Here is a 22,947-nt window from a genome sequence, read left to right as displayed (position 1 = left end):
GAGGGTGGGTCTCCTAGTCCTTATCGTGATCCTGTTTCCTTGTGGACCCACGATGGCGAAATACTGAAGTAGTGCTCATCACCCATGAAATCAACATGATCCACAAAAAGAAAGATAAAACAACACCACTTTTGACAGAAACAACAGGGTTCCATCTTATATTCAGATAATACACCCAATGTAACTTCTTAATGTTGCATCCATGTCCAGCCTTAACTTTGATCGCATAGAGATTGAGCTAATTATCTCGTTATTAACACCCATGCCTACTTACAACCGAAACGGAGCTCCAGTGGAATTTAGCACGTCTTCTGAACAAGCAATGACCTCACCATGAAAACATGTCCCATTATTAGGCATCAACTACATCACCATGGACACTGGATTGAAGTCAATAACAAAGGTGCGGATTTCCATGGGGCGAGTTCTACAAGAAGTTTTGCAGGATCAACAGGTCCACCCCTCACGATCTTTTCTTCTCGTGAAGAGCCTTCCACTTTCCAAACAAGCCTCTTCTTCTCCATTTCTGTTCTTTCTTGGTTCGCAGATAAGTTTGTCTCTGTGACTTTACTGATCTGAAACAACAAAAGAAGTAGAACATCATCAGAGAAAACAAAAATAGTTGGTGACAAAGATGGCCCTGGTTAAAGTCATGAACCGGTTGCCTCTACCTTCTGCTTGGGGAACAGCTTTTTCAGCTCTACGCGTGTCAGTACAGAAAGATCCCTGTCCTCTCCAATCTTGCATAGTTTGAAAAGCCAATCAAACAGACAAAATAAATATTTGAAGGGAGCACTCAATTAATTTCTAAGCAAATGAAGTACTTAGACACACAAGATGTGATTGAGAAGAATAAAAGTAAAACCTCGTATAGATGTGCTAACCGAAGGAGAACTTTTCCATCATCGAGCTCCTGCATAATTCCATATTTGAATAGATAAAGACAATGTCAGCAGATCATATTTGATGCTGTCACAATTTTCCTGTGGTTGTGTTGTGTTGGCCTGTGACCCTTTCTTTTATTTTATTTTCAAGTTAATATCGAGTTGGGCATGGCCCATTTACTGTTATTAGAATTGTTGAATTGTCCTTATTTTACAGTCTGGTTAAGTTGGCCCTTGGCCCATTAGTTAGTAAAAGGAGTATTTGTAGGGGGAGGACCAAGATGTAAGGCATGCAGAAAATTAATAGAATTCTCATTTTCAAGTTTATCCTTCTTCTTCCTCTCTATTATTCTGGAGGTTTCTCACCCTCAAAGTGAGATTGTTCATTCAACCCTCAGGGGTGTGTTACAGATACCACCATTAAGGTGTTGGCCACACAGCAGATCATTTTTTTTTTTTTTTTTACTTTTTAGTCATAAAAAAAAGAGCGGTTTTCTGTTTCTTCTCTATTCTTACTGTCTTACAGAAGAAAAATTATAATGAAATGACAAACAATTAGGAAACTATAAGATGCAACAAGTACCTGGAGAGTTACTAGAGCAACATTATCAGGTAAACTGTAAGAGGAGTCAATCCCTGAAAAACTCGCTACATGGGAATTCATCCAGTTATCACCATCCTGCAAAACAGGAAATTACCTTTCTATTAACTAACACTCTAACAAGACTAAAAATAATGACCTTTATCGTTTCTTCTTCAATTTCACCTGTTCGGCAAATGCTAGAAGAAGTGGAGAATATATCTCCTGGCCAACAGTACGACGCCACTTAGCACCCTCTCCCAAGGGGTCAAATCGGTAATAAAACTTTCCTTGGATCTGAAAAAGTCAAAAGAATAGAATGCTAAAAGGTTCAGCAAGTACTTCATATTGATGTATCTTTAGGAGGTACTTGATGCAAAAAAGCATTGCAGTCGTGACTCGCTAGCTAAAGGCAACATGAATATCTTCATGGAATTGCTCTACATATAATTGAAGTTCTAACTTGTATATTGTTGGTATAGTAACCATTAATAATAAAAATTAACAGGTAATTGTATGTAAAATCCTTAATACAGATAGCCCCGTTTGGATTTTAATGAAATGTGTGATAGCCAAGAATTTTCTGAGACTGTTGGAAGACGTAAAGCTGACAAAAAAAAAACACAACTGGTGACAGTTTTCATCTGAAATTCCAGCTTATTGTTTTAGCATACTTCATTGCATTCGTGAATTATTTGAGGGATGACAAATGAGTTTCAATGAGGGGTGCTTACTGTTAGTCCTGTGCATTTATTATGAACACAGACTGTTTCATTTAAGGCCTCTGCAACACCTCTTGAATCATCAAGTAGCAGTCTCCTGTAAAGTAAGACGAATGAGAGGAATTCCGATAATGATTCTGATAACATATGGTGCATGAAAAGATAAATCATGAATACACTAACGACCATTCAATCAGTTCTACTGTGCATTGTCTTAGATGCCAGTTGCAACCTTCATAATTCCTTTTAAGTACAGAATTATCTTCGGAAAATGGAACATATTTCAAGGAAAAAAAGGGCAAGAAAGGTGTTATATAATTTAATACCCTGAATTGAGTCTAAGAGGGCGGTGAAGCAAATTTCCTAGAAGGGATTTTTGGCATTTAAAATGATTTGAAGAAGCCCCAATTGCAACATGACTAATCCTTTTGGATTATAAGCTCCAGTGTGACTGCTTGGACTTTCTTTGGATCGTTATAAATGGCATCAGAGCCAATCCTAGTCAAAAGTGTGGGGCTTAAGCCATGCCACCTACAACAATATAGTTTGGCGAGTACGAGGAATTTAGGGGGGAGATTGTAACACCCGAATTGAGCATATGAGGGTTGTTAATGAGAGACTCCACATCGTGTGAGACGGAAAAGTTTTTACTGTTTATAATTACTCCAAGGAAACTCCAATTGAGACAACTCAAAGAAAGCTCAAGCCACATCTAGAATTCATGGTGAGACAGACAATTGGGAAGACCAACATACCTGTGGAGCATCAACTCTATTTGTCCATCCACTGTGCTGGTTCCCCCAATAGACCGATCCACCAAAATTGAAAATTCTGTTTGATTATCTTGCATGTAAATCCCAAGATTAATCTGAAAGGGCAATATAAATGATGTGTCACTCGTTGTTAATCATACTTAGGTGTCTCTTTCATACGCCCTGTGACATGGGCTATGCCTATTATTCCCATCTATAGAATCTTTTGTTACTTGTGAAAAAAATGATGCATCAAGCAAACGGTTGGGGGGGGGGGGGGGGGGGGGGGGGGGGGGGGGGGGGGGGGGGGGGGAGAGAGATAATTACTGATTGAACTTTACAGTGAAAACTATATAATAACAGGACTTAAATTGCCTATCAATATACTTATAAAAAATTGCCTATCAATATAACCAATAAAAATCTAGTTTACTGATAAAGAAACAATAGCAGGGCTTAAATTCATGTAAAAGTGTATGGATGAGTTCTAAACAAAAACATCAAATTTCACTACAGAATATCATTTTTACCTTGCAGTCGACCACACTGTTTTAATTTTTGTACTCAGTGGATTTTAGTGGCAATGAGAAATTGATGGTGTATCATTGCTCTGATACAATTTTAGTTTCTCCCTAAGCAAAATTCCCAGAGGATACCAAATAGTACCCAAATGATAATAAATAATGAAAATAACGTTGGTGATAAATGATGATAAATCTTCATCATCATAATTATTATTATTATAACGAAGTTCACTAAAACCAACATTTAGCAAGCATAACTCAAATAATCAGATGGAAAATGGCCACTCCAAATTTGAGTAAGCCAATCTGAAATTGGAGCTTACTATCATTATAATAGAAATAAAGAACTTAAATTTTGGGTTAATTTCTAATTTAACATTGTATCGGGGCAATGATCTTGTGTCCCAAATTAAAATTTGGGGCTAAGTCCTCTTTAAAAAATAAAAAAAAAGATCTTGTGTCCCAATTAAAATGTCAAATTCTTTTCCTAAAAGGTGAGCCCATGTGCTGTCTGATCTTGCATGTCAGGGGGTCGTAGAATTTATAATTTCAATGATTAAATTCATTATTTCCTATCAGCTTCAGCTTTTGAAAAAATTGGTAATTTAATAATATTAAACAAACCAAACAAACTGGGCAAATAGATTTATTATGAAAGAAGAATATAGAAACATACTGGATAATAATTTCCAGCAACTGGTTGATTCACTTCTAGGTCCCAATCTGTTCGATAATCACGAATCTGCAAGTCAAATGAATCCTTTAAATAATTTAATGAGGACACTAGAAATTGAACATTAAGTCATTGAATCAAATAAATGCTCACCTATGTCATCGAGTTCCAAAGAAAAAAGACAATTATTTCTTTTGACTAATCACTCAGCTATACAACACCGCCCATATATTGTAACATCAACACATAAATAGAGTAAAATTTCAAGCTAGAAATCATTCATAGCATCAAGGGGAATCTGGACGAGGTGTGGGACGGGGGGGCTTCCACCAAAATTTCTTTTGAAAAACTCCCTCTCCCTCTGATCCGTTTGAAAAAATTAAAAAATATATTCTTGGTCCTCCCTCCCAAAAATACTTGAAATAATCCCCTCAACTACCCAAAAATCTATAATAGTTATAGATAGTAAGAAAGAACTAGATGCAACTTTATACCAAAATATCAATTAGATGAAGAAATGGGATTGATATAAAAATTTTAGAAAAAAATTAAAGATCCATATTAATTCTTACCTATGAAAAAAACACTAAAGATTGTATATAGGTTTCTACTAAAATACAGAATCTAACCCCCCAAATCTTATAAAAAGTTTAGCTTTTCTCAAAAACTTAAAAGTTTGGCCTTAAAAATTTTCTAAAAGTTAAAAAGTATATATAAACTCGTAGCGTATAATTCTTTTCTATTTTCCTTGTCCCCCAAGCTTTTCTTTGTTCTATTCTACTTTCTCTTTTTACGCATGATTTTCTCCATTTTCCCTTGAGTTTCCTTTGACATTTGTCCTTTTTTATGCTCGCTGAACATATCCTGGTTTTTGATAAATAGAAAAAACCATTATCTGTAATTTGTGCTTATGACCATAAATGTGTTATATATCTCTAACTTGATAAATATATTGATTTTTTTTTCATTATTTGAATTATATTTATAATACTTTATATATATATATATGGCATGATACGCATTATGAAAAATTATATTAAAAATATTTAGTTATCATAATACTAGTTCGACTCCCCAGAGATGAACTTTTGGATCCGCCACCGCATGGCATCATCTGTAAACTTAGAGAGCTTTGAGCAAAAGTGTCTTTCTCTCGGTGGAGAATTCCCATTATATATAGAATACAAGCTGATCTTCAGCCCTTAAAATTAGCTAAACTACCATATACAGATCTGTCTAAAGATAGCCTACAGCTAGTATATCCTAATTAAGGAAAGAATATCTAAAGATAGTCTACAGCTAGTCTATCCTAATTAAGGAAAGAATAAAAGATTTACAAATATAGAAGATAGCTGTCAAAGCTGTACAAGGTAATGAATTTGCCTACTTTAAATGGACAGCTAATTCCGTTGACATTCCCCCCCCCCCCCCCCCCCCCCCCCCCCCCCCTCTTTTCAAATTGATGCTGGTAAATCTACAAGCATCAATTTGCTAACAAGGAAATTATGGCGTTGACATGTCATTGATTTGGTGAAGATATCCACGATCTATAAAGTAGTGGAGAGATGTGGGAGGGTGATCATCTGGCAGTCATAGGCTTCCCGGATGGAGTGGTAGTCAACCTCTATGTGCTTCGTGCGTTTGTGGTAGACAGGGTTGGCAACAATTTGGATGGCACTAGAGTGTTGTCAGGATGTAGTGGAGTAAGTTGAACTTGGGAGAAACCAAGCTCTATGAGGAGACCACGCAGCCAAATGATCTCAGAGCATGCAGCAGACATGGCGCTGTACTCTGCCTCAGTTGATGATTTGGAGACATGGTCTTGCTTCTTGCATTTCCAAAAGATAAGAGCATCACCAAGAAACATACACCATCCGGTAGTAGATTTCTTAGTGTCTGGGCAACCGGCCCAATCAGAGTCACTGTAGGCTCGTAGCTGGAGTGAAGAACCAGTGGGAAAAATAAGCCACGACTAGGTGTGCCAAGGAGGTATCGAATGATATGTCGGACTATGGATAGGTGGAGATGCTGAGGGGCTTGCATGAGCTTGCTGATGGTGTGGACAGCATAAGAGATGTCTGGTCGGGTGATGGTTAGATAGATAAGACTACCAACCAACTTCCTATAGAAAGTAGGATCCTCAAGAAGTTCCCCTTCGTCACGTCGATACTTCACATTAGGTTCCATGGGAGTGTCAACTGAAGTAGTGTCTATGAGTCCTGCTAATTGAACTAGATCCTGAATATACTTGTATTGGTTCAAGAAGATACCTTGAGGCCGATGATGCAACTCTAACCCCAAGAAGTAGGTGAGCTGGCCAAGATCTTTCATGTGGAAAGTAGAATGCAACAATTTCTGAATCTTGAAGATGGCCTCCATATCAGAACCAGTGATAACAATATCGTCCACATAAACAAGGAGAACAACCATGTCCTTAGAATTTTTTTTATAAGTAAACGGTAGTATTAATAGGAGTACACAAAACCCAAGTACACAAGGAAGTATACAAGAGATAAAACCTATCTATATGCTATAAAAGAAACAAGAAAATCATGTACATTTTTTTTTTTTTTTTATAAGAGAAAATCATGTACATTTAGGCCATTAAAATCTATAGCAATAGCCCAAAGAAGTAGGTGAGCAGGCCAAGGTCTTTCATGTGGAAAGTAGAATGCAACAATTTCTGAATCTTAAAGATGGCCTTCATATCAGAACCAGTGATAACGATATCGTCCACATAAACAAGGAGAACAACTATGCCCTTAGATGTTCTTTGTAGAAAAAAGGAGAAGTCATACTGACTCTGAGTGAAGGAAAAGCCAAGGAGAGTGGATCGAAACTTTTCAAACCATACTTGCGATGCCTGCTTCAAACCATACAAAGAGCGTTTTAGTTTGCAAGCATCATTAGGTGAGGAAGTAGGCATACTAGAGGAAAGTTTCATGTAAACTTCCTCCTTGAGATCACTGTGCAGGAATGCGTTCTTAACATCCATTTGAGGTAAAGGCCATGATTGAGATGCAGCAAGAGCTAGTATGGTTCGCACGGTGGGCATCTTAGCTACCGGTGCAAAGGTTTCATCGTAGTCTAGGCCATACTCTTGCTTGTTGCCAAGAACCACTAACCAAGCCTTGTGACGGTCTATGGATCCATCGGAACGAAGCTTGATAGAAAACACCAACTTACTGCCAAGTGGTTTCACGGATGGGGGACAAGGAACAACATCCCAGGTCTGGTTTTCTTCAAGTGCGAGAAGTTCTGTTTCAATAGCTTTCCACCAACACTCATGCTCTATTGCCTATTTATAAGACGAGGGAATAAGAGTAGAAGACAAGGTGGCTGTCAAGGATAAAGGAGGGTGAAACCAAACCTATCTGGGGGTCTACGAACCCGAGTACTGTGTCTAAAAGGAGCAGGTGCAGTTGCGGGAACAGGATGAACAGTCGGGGAATGAAGTTGAGGGGGCTCGTGAGGTGCGGAAGTCTGATTTGATGTGGCTGAGGAGTGTCGCTGATACACTAGGAGAGGCTTAGAAGGTGCAATCTGCAGAGGAGTTAGTAAACAAGGGAAAAACTGAAAATGAAGGAGAAAAAGAATCGTGGTGAGTGGAGAAAAAATACTAGTTTTCCAGAAAGATCACATTTCTAGAAACCCGAATACGACACAGATTTGGATCATAGCAAAGAAAACCTTCTGGTGTACAGAATATCCTAGAAATGCACATTAGACTGACTAAGCTGTGAGTTTTGTGCGTTCGTGTGCATGAAGATGAACATAGCACACACAACCAAAGATACGAAGGTTAGAATAATTTGGAGTGTGACCAAATAACTGAGTGTAAGTAGAGACATGGTTCAATGAGGGAGAAGGCAATTTGTTGATGAGGTGGACAGCAATGGAGAGAGCTTCACACTAGAACCAAGAGGGCACAAATGACTCTAAAAGAAGGGTGAGGACAACATCAAGAAGGTGACGGTTTTTTCTTTCAACCACCCCATTTTGTTGGGGGGTTGAAGGACAAGATCGTTGAGAGATTATGCCAGTAGTTTGCAGAAATTCCTGAAACACATGAGACATGTACTCACCCCCATTGTCAGAGCGAAGGATTTTGATATTGGCAGAAAATTGAGTCTGAATATGAGCATGAAAGAGCTTGAAAACAAAAAATACTTCCTCTTTAGAATGTAGGAAATAAATCCACATGAACCGACTATAGTCATCAATAAAAGTGACGAAGTACTTGTAATTAGCATGAGAAGTAACCGGTGCCATACCCCACACATCACTATGTATCATATCAAAAAGTTGGACTACTTTTTGGTGTGTGAGTGGGAAATGGCAGTGTTTTACTTTTGCCAAGTCGATAAGAATTGCAATCAAATTGAACAAACACTAAAAGATGGTGACTCTTTATTCCCAAGTAAACCAAAATTTAGCAAATCATGAAGTACATTAGAGTTTGGATGTCCTAGAATGCCATGCTCGGTAATCAACATGAGTAGAATTACAAGTGACAAAGGGCAAAGGGAAACATGGATACAAAGGAAATTGGAGAGGAAAAAGACGTCCTACTTTAGGCCCCCTTGTGATCATCTTCCCTGATTGTTGATCATGCACAACACAACCAGATTTAGAGAATTCCACTTTACAATCATTGTCAAACAACTGACCGACAGAAACAAGATTAGTGGTAAGACCAGGAGAGACAAAGACATCAATTAGAGAAGGAGAAACATCACCGGTAGCTGTGATAGGTAAATGGTTGCCATCAGCAGTATGAATCTTGAGATTTCCAAAATATTTGTTATATTGGTAAGGAAATGAGCATTATTTGTCATATGATGGGAAGCCCCAGAATCAAAGTACCAAGGTGGTGATGTAGAGAAGGGTTTACCTGAAAGTTCTAAAGCAGCGAATGCAGAAATGATCATTTGTTGAATCATTTCAGGGGTCACGGGTTGAACAAGAGCAAGAGCACTTTGTGTCAGAGGTGTTGTATCCATAGAACTCCCAGTACTAGAAGAGGCAACTGAGGCAGTATATGTTGTTTAAGATCTCTTGGGGGGTTAGGTAGGGCATTCCTTGATAATATGGCCATCCTTTTTGCAGTAGTTGCAGAATTTTTTGGGATAGTTTGATGCGAAATGGCCAAATCCTTTGCAACAAAAACACTGAACAGTGCTCATGTCCCTACCTCTTGGCTTGCCTTGTGCTACATAAGCCACGGGAACAGAGGTGGATCTACGTTGTTCCATGGTGGTTTGAGTGAGCAGGCGTTGCTCCTCACAAAACAAATCATTGAGGCATGCATCCAAGGAGGGGACAGGATCTCAGTTCATAAGATTAGACCTAGTGCCTTCAAATTCAGATCTCAATTTCATGAGAAATTGATCCCTCTTAGTAATTTCATGGACAGTTTGAACAGAACTAAGACCTTCAAGAGGTAAGGTAGCATAGACTATATCAGTATAGTTAGCCCAAAGATTCATGAAGCTAGAGTAAAAATCAGAGATAGAGAGACTGTCATGTTGGAGATTGGCCAAATCATGTTCAACTTGGAACCGACGAGCAGTGTTGTGCTGACTGTAGAGCTTCTTCAGGTAAGTCGACATCTCGGCTACAACCTTGAAGGGTCGAAGGTTCAAGATGATGTTGGATTCAACAGATCCTAGAATCCACACCATGATTTGAGCATCCTTGACCTCCCACTTGGCGTTTTGATCCTTGTCTGTGTTTTTGTCAGAAGCAGGGTTGCTGCCATCAACATGGCCCCATAGATCTTGCCTTTGACAAATATCATGAAGTGGAACGCCCAGGCTGAGTAGTTTTTGCCATTAAAACGAACCAAGAAGGCATCAGACTTATCCGAAGACATGGGGCCGAGAGAACTTGATCAAGAATAATTGAGAACAAGGGACTGAACTAGGGCCGAGTTGGACTGAACAAGGGACACATGAGAAGAACAAAGACCGAACTAGGGCTGAGTTGGACAAGAGACACGTGAGGATTCATAATTGTGGCTCTGATGCCCTGTAAACTTAGAGAGATTTGAGCAAAAGTGTCTTTCTCTCGCTGGAGAATTCCCATTATATATAGAATACAAGCTGATCTTCAGCCCTTAAAATCAGCTAAACTACCATATACAGATCTGTCTAAAGATAGCCTACAGCTAGTATATCCTAATTAAAGAAAGAATATCTAAAGATAGTCTACAGCTAGTCTACAGCTAGTATATCCTAATTAAGGAAAGAATAAAAGATTTACAAACATAGAAGATAGCTGTCAAAAGCTGTACAAGGTAATGAATCTGCTGACTTTAAATGGACAGCTAATTCCGTTGACATCATCATGTACCCAAACTAAACATGCTTAATATTGTATACAACGGCCAGTAACATACCCTTTTGATAAAGTCACGTCCATTAGAATCTGTGTAGAATGCTTTGTTGGTATCCATGGTAGTTGTAACTTGAGTTACAACTTCTTTTCCAACACCATCATCAATAGGTATAGGTCCAACCTGACATTACATATATATTCCCGGTATGCATGTATCGTTCAGTACATAAGAGGCAGAGAAGCAAAAATAACAACACCAACAAATAAAATTAAGTCAGCTGTCTGGTAATGCTTACAATAAACTCAACTTCAACATGCTCTTTCCCCTTTTGCAGTCTGGTAATCTGCAAACACATTTTTATGCAAAATTACTGGCAACAGGGAAACTGAATCACTATTAAGTACTAAATATAAAAGATATTGTGCTCTAGCACTTATTTTAATAGCAATATTAGATAAACACATAATTATCCTACTTGAAACCCTCCAATTGCCCAAGTCTCAATCAAACCTTGAAGTATAGCTCCTTCACTATTACCTCAAAAGGACAATCAAAGCTAGAACATAGAGGTGCTTATGGAAAATATAACATGTTTTGCTCTTTATTTTCATCTTCATACTTTCTTTTATAAATATCTTCATGTTAATTTCATATTTCACAAGTCCAAAGAAAAGCGATAACCACGGGACAAATTTGATAACGCATTTACCAAAAGCCTCTCCACGAAGACTTCTTTAATGGGTATGAGTCCTACAACTACATCCTCAAGTGAAACAAGATAAAACAAACATACACATTTTGGTTGTTAACTTGACTCTAGAAACTTCTAAAAGTTGCTAATTGTCTTTGGCTTCCAAATACATTAATGAAGGTTCAAAGAGTTTCATAAATATGCTTCAATTTACTAAAATATTTTATCAATGAATATTGAGTGATTTGGCTGGTTTTGAAGGAAGAGCGTCTAGTGTTCTCCTATTTTCTTTCCCTTCTTTTCTTCTTTGGCGTGTCATTGTTTGCACCATCCCAAACAGCAATAAAAATCCCTGTTTTGCTTCTCTCTTTGCAACTGCAAATCAGACAATGCTCCAATCAAGCCCTAAAGAAAGCTATACATTTTCCTCGCTGATAGCTATCATACAGCCCTCTAATCCAGTCCTAAAGAACCATCTTAATTGTTGTGCAGAATCTCCTGAACTCTCAATTCCTGCAGCTTCTCAACCACAAAGATATGATCTTTTCAAAGCTATTTCGATCTAATCTAAACATCCTAAAACCTTTTCCCCCACCATATAAACCCCAAGGTCATAACTTTCCTAAACTAAAGTCCACCATAAGCACACAGGCAGATTTCAAAGCGACTGCATACTATTATTTGATAACATAATTTTGTCATCATGAGCATAAAATAATGGTTTTTGCACTGCTGAAACAGAAGAAAAATGGAAAAAGCATTTATAACAAAAAACATTCGTCATAAACAAGTAAGGCACCTGATAAATCCATGGATTGATATGTTGATGTACTTCTTCTATTACTGGTCCACGCATAACAGTCAACGGAACCTGAAACTTATATGAACAGCCTTAACTTTATAATTTCCATGACTCTTAGTTTGGATGGAGAATGTGTTCATAAGTCATCGCGCACCTGTTCATCAGGCTTTATGGGAAATGTACAATTCGGACGGAAGATATATGCCCCTGAGTTCTGAAAAATAACTCAGAAAAAAGAAGTCAGAAAAGGATTTGTTTTATAAGTAAACGATTATTTTAATAAAAACTCTATGTGCAGTCACTTTTGCATACTTTTTGCGCACTCTACTGATGTGATTGGCTGCGTCACTTTTTTTTTAATATAAAATAATTGCTTTGGCTAATCACATCAGTGGAGTGTGCAAGAAGTACGTAAAAGTGATTGTATGTAGCAGAACTCTTTAACAAAAAAGAATAAGCATAACCCAAGTATACAAGGGGGCATACAAGAGGTAACACCTATTTAGGAAGAAGAAATGGAAACAAGAAAATCATGAAAATCGAGGCCATTGAAATCTACAGCTTTGGCCCATAGAAACAAAGTTCTAACAAAAAGTAATCAATGAACGATCCATAATTTGTTCAGCCTCACAAAATATTAAAATATCATCTGTGAACAAGTGAGAAATGTTAAGAGTAGCCCGATTTATGTCACCAACTGAAAATCCAGCCAAAAAGCCACCATTAACCATGGCAGATATTATTCTACTAAGCGCCTCCATGACTATGACAAATAGGAGTGAGGACATAGGATCCCCTTGCTTAAGACCTCTAGAATTGTTAAAAAAGCCAACTGGGCTATCATTCACCAAAACTGCCAACCTCACCATCGATATGCACCACCTAATCTAAGAGCACCACCTCTCCCCAAAACCACACCTCCCAAGCAAGTACAGTAGAGAGGCCCAATTAACTTGATCGTAAGCCTTCTCCATATCCAACTTGCATAAGATACCCAAATAGCCAGATTTTAATTTACAATCTAGACATTTATTGGCAATGAGTACTGAGTTCAAAATTCTTCTTCCCCGTACGAATGGGTTTTGGGGTTTTGTAATGATCTGCACCAAAACCTCTCCTAAACGATTTGCAAGCACCTTGGAGATAATCTTATTCACCCCCATTCACAAGACTAATGGGCCGATAGTCCAATCTTCTTATGAATGAGTGCAATAAAAAGTAGCATTGAGACTTTTCTCAAATTTTCCAACCGAAAAAAATTCTTGGAATACACCTTCATTAAGTCCTCCTTCACCACTTCAAAACAAAATTGGAAAAAACTCATAGAGAATCCATCTAGACCAGGTGCTTTGTCTTTAACCATCTTCCTCACCACTTCATGAATCTCGACCTCCTCAAACGACCTCTCCAGCCAAGAGACATTCTGCTACTCAATGGTATCAAAGGCTATCCCATCAATCTTTGGCCTCCACCCTGCTTGCTCGGTAAGCAACAGTTCAAAAAAACCAGCAACATGCTCTTGAATCACAGGAATCTCCATGCAAGCAGCTCCATCTATATTCATAATCTCGATGGCATTAGTTCTCCTATGGGAGTTGGCCACACTAGAAAAAATTCATGCTTTGATCTCCTTCTTTCAACCATAATGCTTGGGATTTTTGCCGCCACGATATCTCCTCCAATAGGGTAACCCTCTCTAGTTCTGTCTTACAAGAAAGTTCCTCCAAAGAAAGGGCCCGTCCCTCCTGTGCCCTCTCTACCTCATGAAGCTCCTCCAATAATGACTTCTTGCGGTTGCCTATATCTCCAAAAGATTGCACATTCCATAACTTTAAATCTTTCTTTAAGGCTTTCAATTTGCCTGCAAAAATGAAGCTAGGGGTGCCTTGGATCTGATAGGAGGACCACCATTACCAGACCTGTTCCATGAAACCTTCAAGTATCTTCGTCCTCCTTGAATACCTCCACAATCTACCAAGATAGGGAAATGATCGAAACAGAGGCGAGGTAGTCTTTCTGACATAACTGCAGGCAATGAGTTTTCCACTCCGAGGAAACTAAGAATATGTCCAATCTAGACCACGTTTGGTTATTAGACCATGTGAATGCTCCACCCATAAGAGGAATGTCCACCAAACCCAAGTAAAAAATACACTCCAAAAAATTCATCATTGCTGGTCGCAACCTACTTTCTCCCGATCTTTCACTTGGGAATTTTATAACATTAAAATCCCCACCTATAAACCAAGGCAAGTCCCACCAGCTATGTAACCTAGCTAATTCCTCCCATAGAATGTGTCTACTGTTGTCCAAAGTCGGCCCATAAATTCCAACAAAAGCCCACCTAAAATTATCTTCCACATTCTTAAAGGATCATGCACTGTGTACTCACCAATATACTCCTCCATTTTATCCACCACCCTTCTATCCCACATTACGAGTACTCCACCTAAGGCCCTAACCAATGCAAGAAAAGCCCAGTCAACATATGGACAGCTCCACAAACTTCTAACAGTACTTCTTGAAATAGTTTCCATATTAGTTTCCTGCAAGCACACAATATCTGGCTTCCATTCATGGAGCAAATTTTTTATCTCTAGGCGCTTATTAACCTCATTAAGCCCTTGGACATTCCAAGATGTAATCTTGGGCTTCATAAAGAATATGTCGACCCCCTCCCTTTGGATCTTTCTCTGCGTGAGTTGCCCTCATAGTTTATAGACCACATTAGTCTCTTGAGCTCCCTCTGTTTTTTAGAGCCAAATTTCTTGAGCTAGGCATTTCCTACTTCAATGGTAGTAAGCAAAGCCATGAATTGTTCCTCAAAACCCTCACACTCAATCCCCACACAGTGTTGGATTTCCTTCACCTTATGAACAACCCAACCAGAGGCAGTAGGCTGACACGATGGCAAAGACTTGAAAGGTATAGGCCCATTGTCATTCCGTCAGCACCCTTGTCTCCTCCTCAGCAAAGGGAGACCTGCACTCCCACTCAGAAATATCGCTAATAGGAACTAGCATCCATAAAAGTCCTTCACTGACGTCCCCGTCACCCCCAACCTCAGTTCACAGCTCACAATCAGTAGCCACTGTCTAAAGAGCCTTTGCCAAAGAGGATACCATAGAAACTCAACATTTCCATCATCTATGCTACCCATCGTCCTTTTCAGTCCATACTGTGCCGGAAAACTGACGACCAATGGTGAGGAAAAGTGGTGACCCATGTCTGGTACTGATTTTGTCGCTTTTGTCAACTCCACCACTACAGTATCATCCATATCAACCGACGTTGATCGTTCCTCAACATGTTGCAAGTCTATCGAGACCGCCTCCAGCAACGTTGGCTGACTCTCGCCGGTCGAGGGCCCTGCATCACAACCTTCACGAATCTTCCATATGAGTCTATCGGGATCGACCTTAGCCTTTCCTTTGTCTTGGCCCATGAGCTAAGGCCCTTTAAATCGGCCCGAACCCACCTTAGCCTTCCCTTTGTCTTGGGCCTTCGCCTTCGAGCTGAAGCCCATTGAGGCTGCCCACACCTTGAAGCTCGAACCAACCTTAGACTCCCCTTTACCAGGTCCATGTTCCAAACTAGGGTTGTACAAGAAACCATAAAACCGACCGGGAACGGAACCGGTCGGCCGGCAGTTGAATTTGGCCAAAACCGATGTCTAGCGGTTCGGTCTCGGTTTAAGCCTGGACTAGACCGTTGAATCAACCGATAGTTTAAATATTTTTTTTTTAAATTATACATAGTCGTTTTGGGACTTAGTGTTTGAAAAAAATATAAAGAAAACGACGCCTCTAGGGTTTAAACACACGCACGCATGCACGCACCCTTCTTCTTCCTCATTTCTTTCTTCTCATTTTTGATTTCACACTTCACAGCGCCGCCCCCTCCTTTCTCTCAATCTCTCTCTCTCTCACGGCTCACGTAGCCATCTTGTTAAAACTCCTAGAAAAATGGCCTCGGGACAAGCCTCGACACTACCCTTGGGAGGCAAGGACAGCACCATGGCCAACCTACACGCATGCCTTGGCTCGTGCCGTGACACGCACAGGGCGCCCAACATGCATGCATGCCTTGGCCCGCGCGTTAACACGCACTGGGCGCCTAGCATGCAGGCCAGCGAGGTTAGTGGCCGCACACAGCCCAGAGCACGGCCTGGCATGCGCACACCCATGTGCATGCCCAGTCGCACAATCATGTGCCATGCACCCATGCGCACGCCCCTGCGCGCGCCCACACGCAAGCCTTTGCGTGCACGCCCTCCTTCGCACGCGCCTTCATGCGCACGCCCCTGCATGCGCCCCACGCTGCACACCAGTGAGGTTAGTGGCATGCCTTCGTAGGCATGCCATCCAGCGCACGACTTCAGCCCGTGCCTTGCAGGCTAAGCCAGTGGCATGCCATCCAGCGCATGACTCCAGCCCATGCCTTGCAGCCTCAACGCCCAGGCCACCAGCCTGGGCCATGCAGACCCAACACCCAGGCCACCAGCCTGAGCCATGCAGCACGCACACATGGCTCACCACCAACAGGCCTTGCATGGCACCATGCCATGATCATCAGCAAGCCATGCCATGCCCATCAGCTTTGGACCAGACCGAACCACATGCATCATCCTAGCCCACCCATGGGCTCATGCATGCTACGGGCCAACTTGGCCCATGCCACTATGTTATTGCTTTATTTATTTATTTTTTATTTAATTATCTTTCAAGAGACCTTTTGGGGGTTTTCACTTCATAACTCTTATAAATATGACCCTTAGTCTTTTCTTTCACATCTTTTGACAAATTCCTTCTGGACGGCTTTGTTCTTGAGATCATCTATTTTGGTGCTTAGCACTTGGGCTCTTTGGGGTGCAATTCGTGAATCCCTAAAGAGAGAATCACACTTTGCAATTTGTGAATAAGTGTGATTCGGTTTATCAATCTTATGAGTATTATTTATTCATTCTCTTGTCTTCCACTTTCTCTCCATTAATCTTATTATTTTATGTGTATTGATCTTGAATTGTTCTTGAGTTGTTCTTGAGAATACATTGTGTTCATCAATTGTTCATTGCCGTAACACACATTACCCCATTTGATCCATCCAAACACTTAGTGTCACCCACTATAGTGTTTGCCCTAAGTCCACCTTCCATAAATTACTTGCCGCCACTCTCCATAAAACCCTAGCCCTCAATTACCATATTCAACACTTCCATAATTGCCCTTCTTCCATCCCACTTTGCCATAGCCGAAACCCTCAAGTCTCCATAAGGAAACTCTTTCCTTTTAGCAGTTTTGACTTCCTCCAATTCAAATCCCTTAACTTAAGGAATTGTTAATCCTCTTCAATTCCTTAAATCCCTCATCCCTAAAATCTCTCAAGTCAACCATTGACTATCCAAACTAGCCAAACCGAATCCTCAAAGATTCCGACCACTTAGGAATCTTTCCTAAAACATCTCCACTCATCAATTTCGGCAACCCCAATTGCCTTGCAATCCGAAACCCTAGCCTTCCTTCCCTTTGGGGCCAACCCTAATTCCCTTATCCAATTTCGGCAACCCTAGTTGCCCCATACCAGAAACCCTAGCCTCACTACCTTCCATCTCCCTAGCCTCCATCAACTTGGCGCCACGCTCAAGGAACAAGCCCTAGTTGTCCACATTGAATTGCATTCCCTAAACACTTTGCCTACCCAATTCCATCAACATCTCCATCATTCCATCACTCAAACACCTACCATTTGTTGAAGGACAAGCAAGTTGGCAAGATCACTCGGTCATCATCTTCACCAAGGCAAGTTTGTAGACTTAATGTTTATGGACAAGACCGGGGTCCCTAACACATCTCTCTCTCACGGCGCCCGCAGCCACCTCTGTCGCCATCTCTCTCTCTCTCTCTCTCTCTCTCTCTCTCTCACAAATCGCACCTCACGGCATCATCTCTCTTTGTCTCTCACCGAGTCACAGCAGTGTCATCACTCTCTCTATCTCTCTCACCGCGGCGTCATCTCACGTAAGGCCACCTCCGTCGCCACCAAAGACGCCGATGAACCGACTGGAGTTACACCAAGCCCAACTCCTGTTTCTCCTCAACGCATCGTATAAGACTATCCATCCTCTCCAGCAATGCCACAAATTGCTTTTTCATATCCAGCAAAGTACTATACATGCCATCTTCTGTCAAGCTGCCCTGCCACCACCACCTTGCCTCTAAGCTCTTGTTGTACCAGGGGCATGACTAGCCCTTCCAAGACCATATACGTAGCCGTGACTTGCACCAACGGCTCCTCCCAGATTAGCCGACATGTCAACCCATCCTCCCCTATTTTTTTCACTGGACTACACCAATGTCGTCGGCTGTTGTACGACCGCGTTTGCGGTTAGTTCACCACCACTGCCGGCACCAGAAAAGCCCCTCATCTATTGCGGCCCAAATGTCCACCCTATCTTACAGCTACCCTCAATGCATCCGCCAACTTCCTCCATCCCCTACCATCACTCCCCTCCGGAATGAAGAAGTTATGTCTGCCACCACCTCCACGCTCCATTAATGCCATGTCGCATCTCTGCGCGATAAAGCCTCTGTCACCCCCCCGTGAAGTAGCATAAAAATATTTTCTTCCACCCTTCAAACATTCCTCCAATGTTTTGGCAAACCATAGCACCATGTATCCCCAGACTCATCTCTTTCACTCCTCTCCAGCTCCTCTCAGTAATGTGCAAAGAACTTCCATCCCTCGTTAGTACAAAGGCTTTTGATTCTATTACTAAATGTTTTGGAAATCCCATATTCACACTAGAAAGCAAAAGGAACTCGCTGCCTAAATGCCACGAGCCACCATTGGACTTTGAGTGTATGGAGAGAAAACTATTGAGTGTACGGACTAGATAGTTCAACTTCTAATTTGTGCAATTTCAAAAAGCAAGGGAGATTTGCAATAGAAGATGAACTTCGTCTACCTGAGTGTCTTTGTCATTTCCCTTGAATCCGGAGTAATAACTGTACGATTGTTCAACTGGTTCCTCAATCTGCATTATTGACAATTTTGTGCATTAGTTCCCAACCTTTTTGTTTTCCTGCTTCCTTCCTGCTTTTGTTTTTTGCTTGTCTTTTTTTTTTTTAGGGGGGGGGGGGGGGTGGATGAGGCAGAAGTGTTAAGCAAAGTCAATTATTAAAAACATAGCAATAACAAAAACATTAATCACAATAACATCAATCACATTTAACCATATTTTAGAAGACACAAAGTCAGAGAAAATAATGGGCAATGCAATGTCAGAATAAGCTTCAAATAATAAGAGATTATGAAAGTGTTGGGGGCATTACATACCAAGCTTCTGCTATTAACATAATTAGTAATTTTTCCATGATTTGTGGAAAAAGTAAGCTTTAAGTTTCCTTGACCAACTTCAACACTAGATTTTTCACCACTCTGAAACTGGTATAGAGATGATCTGATTGAACTAGCACCTGCAACCAAAAGGGAAAATAATTCAAAAACATGTGCCAGTACCTTGAATAATGCATTCATGGTTTTCCACTTCACAAAATAAATTTTTTTTTTAAAACAAATACGCGTATTGCAATAATAAGAGTAGACCTGGCTTTTTCACGCTGGAAATAGTATACGTGCTGAAACCAAGTGGTGGTACAGACACCTTAAATGCAAGCAAATACTTAGGTGTCTGAGTTGGACTTCGACCTACATATGCCCTAACATGGTAGTTCCTTAAGCCCACATAAGCTGTGGCCAAAGGAAGAAGCTGAGATTCAATTTCTCTTCCCTCAAAGTCATGCACAGTAACATCTTCATTGATAACCTAGAGAAAATTAAAACTTGTAAGTAGAATAATAATATTTTGCCAATCTATTTTACTCCGAAACATGTTGGTTATGAAGAAAAAAGGGATTTCTGAAGTATAGAAACGGCCAAAAGACAAATGGAATGCACACACAGACACACAACTGAGAACTATTGTCATCAATGGAATATTCTAAACAAGGCTTTCATTTTTTATCTTTTTTTTATAAGTAAAAGGTAAATTTTATTAATACGAATGACATAGGCATAACCCTTATACACAGGAAGTATACAAAAGAACACATAAATACATTCTAGGATCGATAGATTAAAGACAGGAAATCGTGAGCATTGTTTCCATTAAGCACAATGGTTAGAAACCAAAGCAATAAAGTGTGTACAAAAAAATTCTGAAGCTCCGCCATTGTGCGCTCCCTATCTTCAAAGCACCGTTCATTCCTTTCCGACCAAATACACCACATAATGTACATCGGAATCATCTTCCACATTGCCGCCACTTGAGGACAGCCTTGAATCTCCTTCCAACAAGCTAGTAGATCAACCACCCGCAATCGCATTACCCACGCGACATCAACTGTTCTAAAGATCTCATTCCACAGCACCATTGTCATCTCACAATACAATAATAAATGATCCACTGAGTCTCCCTGTTTTTTACACAGCACCAATCCATCACAACGAGCCCCCTCTTCCTCTAATTGTCCGTGGTCAAGATCCTCTCAAGAGCAGCAGTCCATACGACGAAAACTACTTTAGAAGGCACCCGAGACCTCCAAATATTCTTCGAAGGGAAGGGAACCCTACCTTGTGATGCCAATATTTTATAATACGCCCTAACTGTACACTTCTTGCTACCATTGGATCTCCATTGCATCCTATCCCCTTGTGCCATAGTGTTTCCCATGGAGTATATCAACCTGAAAAATTCTGAAACGGTGTACAATTCTCAATCATGAATATCCTTATTAAATAGGACATTTCATTGGTGAGAACCATGGGAAAATACCCGCAGATCGCCACAGTAGCCTCCCTGTTAGCTGCAATACGATAGAGAGCTGGAAATACCCTATCAAGAGCACGATCTCGACACCAAACATCATGCCAAAACTTGATTTTGGTACCCTCTCCAGCCACAAAACGGATATGATTTTCGAAACTCTGTCATCCACTCCTAATAAATTTCCATAAGCCCAAGCCATACCCCCCCCCCAAACCCCACCCCTACTTCGTTGGAACACCATACTCTCAGGCCACCATTAGTAATTGGGGAACAAACTTTATTCCAATTAACACGATGAAATTTTGTTTCCTTCCCCACTCCCCCCCCCCCCCAAAAAAAAAAAAAAACAAAAAAGCCCGAAATAATTTCTCAATCCTATTCGCCACCATTGCAGACAAAGGAAATAGAGATAAGAAATAGGTGGGGAGGTTAATTAACATGCTCTTAATCAATGTGAGTCGACCCCCTTTCGATAAATTCAACCATTTCCAACCGGCTAGCCTTTTCTCTATTTTCTCCACAACCCCATCCCACATGGCTCTAGCCTTGAAAGTCGCCCCCAACGGGAGGCCCAAATATTTCATAGGCAAAGAAGACAATTTACAATCCAGAAGGCTCGTCAGGCTGTTGATACTGGGCACCAAGCCCACCACAACCATCTCGGACTTACCAAGGTTCACCTTAAACCCCGACGCAGCTTCGAAACATAACAAAAGTGCACGTAAAGTTAGAATCTGGCCATGATCTGCATCATAAAAAAGGAGGGTATTATATGCAAATAATAGATGTGAGATTATAATAGAGCCATTAGTACCATTACCCACCGAAAAACCGGATAGAAAACCTCCTCCAACAGCAGCCTTCACCATTCATCCAAGTACCTCCATAACAATAACGAAGAGAAGAGGAGACAATGGATCCCCTTGCCTCAATCCACGACAACTATTAAAAAATCCAGCTGGAGTGCCATTAACTAACACCGAGAAGCGAGCGGTAGAGACACAATGTCGAATCCATGAAATCCACCTATCACCAAAGCCACACCTCCCAAGCAAGTATAAAAGAAATTCCCAATTTACATGATCATATGCCTTTTCCATGTCAAGCTTGTATAAAATACACGGAGCTCCCTCCCACAACCTATGATCCAAGCACTCATTGGCAATGAGAACCGAATCAAGGATTTTTCTCTCCCGAACAAATGCATTTTGAGGCTTAGAAATAATTTGTTCCAACACCGGGCTAAGCCAATTAGTAAGAACCTTCAAAATGATCTTGTATACTCCACTCAAGGCTTATTGGGCAAAAGTCCTCAACTGTCGTAGCCCCCTGTTTCTTCGGTATGAGAGTAATGAACGTCGCATTGAGGCATTTCTCAAACTTCCTAAAAGAGTAAAATTCAAGGAAAACCTGCATAACATGACATTTCACAATATTCCAACAAGCTTAAAAGAATTCCATCGAAAAGCCATTTGGACCCCATGCTTTATCTTTGGCCATGCCACAAATGAACTTATAAATCTCGTCTTCGTCAAAAGGTCTTTACAACCACCTCGCACTCTATGAATCAATAGACTCAAACAACAAATCATCTAACTTCGGCCTCCAACAGGCCGGTTCCGTGAGGAGGTTCTCATAATAATGCACAATATCATTTTCTAATTCAAAGGGGGAAGAGAGCACTTGAGTACCTGAGTAAAGTGTCTCAATAGCATTGCTGCGCCTATGTGAATTAGCCACTCTATGAAAAAATTTCGTGCATTTATCACCTTCTTTTAGCCAGAGGGCCCTGAATTTTTGCCATCACGAAGTCTCCTCCATCAACAACACCCTCTTCAGTTCAATCACAACCAATCTCTTCCTCAATAACTCCTCCTCCGAAATGTCTCCCATCAATTCCCTCCCCTCTAACTCCTATAACTCCTCCATAAGGGTAGTCTTCTGGTTGTCAATGCTATCAAAAACTTCCAAGTTCCACTTCTTTAGATCTTGCTTCAAAGCCTTTAGCTTACCTACAAGAATGAAACTAGGAGTGCCTGAGAACTGGTAGGAAGACCACCAAGAACGCACCTTCTCTATAAAACCATCAGCTGCTAACCACATATTTTCAAACTTGAAGTACCGGTGTCCCACATGAATACCTCCACAGTCT

General features: G+C 40.6%; 1 protein-coding gene across 1 annotated transcript in view; it reads right to left on the bottom strand.

The window, feature by feature from the left end:
* Positions 1 to 129: 129 nt before the first annotated feature.
* LOC121249071 (probable alpha-mannosidase At5g13980) overlaps positions 130 to 22,947 on the bottom strand; it is a 35,499-nt gene continuing 12,681 nt past the window's right edge. The window contains 16 exon segments of the mRNA XM_041147729.1: positions 130 to 422; positions 425 to 575; positions 672 to 740; positions 866 to 913; positions 1,468 to 1,563; positions 1,651 to 1,761; positions 2,199 to 2,283; positions 2,942 to 3,054; positions 4,139 to 4,204; positions 10,536 to 10,655; positions 10,771 to 10,818; positions 11,966 to 12,037; positions 12,123 to 12,182; positions 18,933 to 19,001; positions 19,304 to 19,443; positions 19,574 to 19,793. Coding sequence (XP_041003663.1) covers positions 364 to 422; positions 425 to 575; positions 672 to 740; positions 866 to 913; positions 1,468 to 1,563; positions 1,651 to 1,761; positions 2,199 to 2,283; positions 2,942 to 3,054; positions 4,139 to 4,204; positions 10,536 to 10,655; positions 10,771 to 10,818; positions 11,966 to 12,037; positions 12,123 to 12,182; positions 18,933 to 19,001; positions 19,304 to 19,443; positions 19,574 to 19,793 — 1,527 coding nt within the window. The 3' untranslated portion in view covers positions 130 to 363.

Source organism: Juglans microcarpa x Juglans regia, chromosome 2D, assembly GCF_004785595.1.
Source record: "Juglans microcarpa x Juglans regia isolate MS1-56 chromosome 2D, Jm3101_v1.0, whole genome shotgun sequence".
Taxonomy (NCBI): Eukaryota; Viridiplantae; Streptophyta; class Magnoliopsida; order Fagales; family Juglandaceae; genus Juglans; species Juglans microcarpa x Juglans regia.
This window is presented reverse-complemented; position numbering and strand designations above follow the sequence as displayed.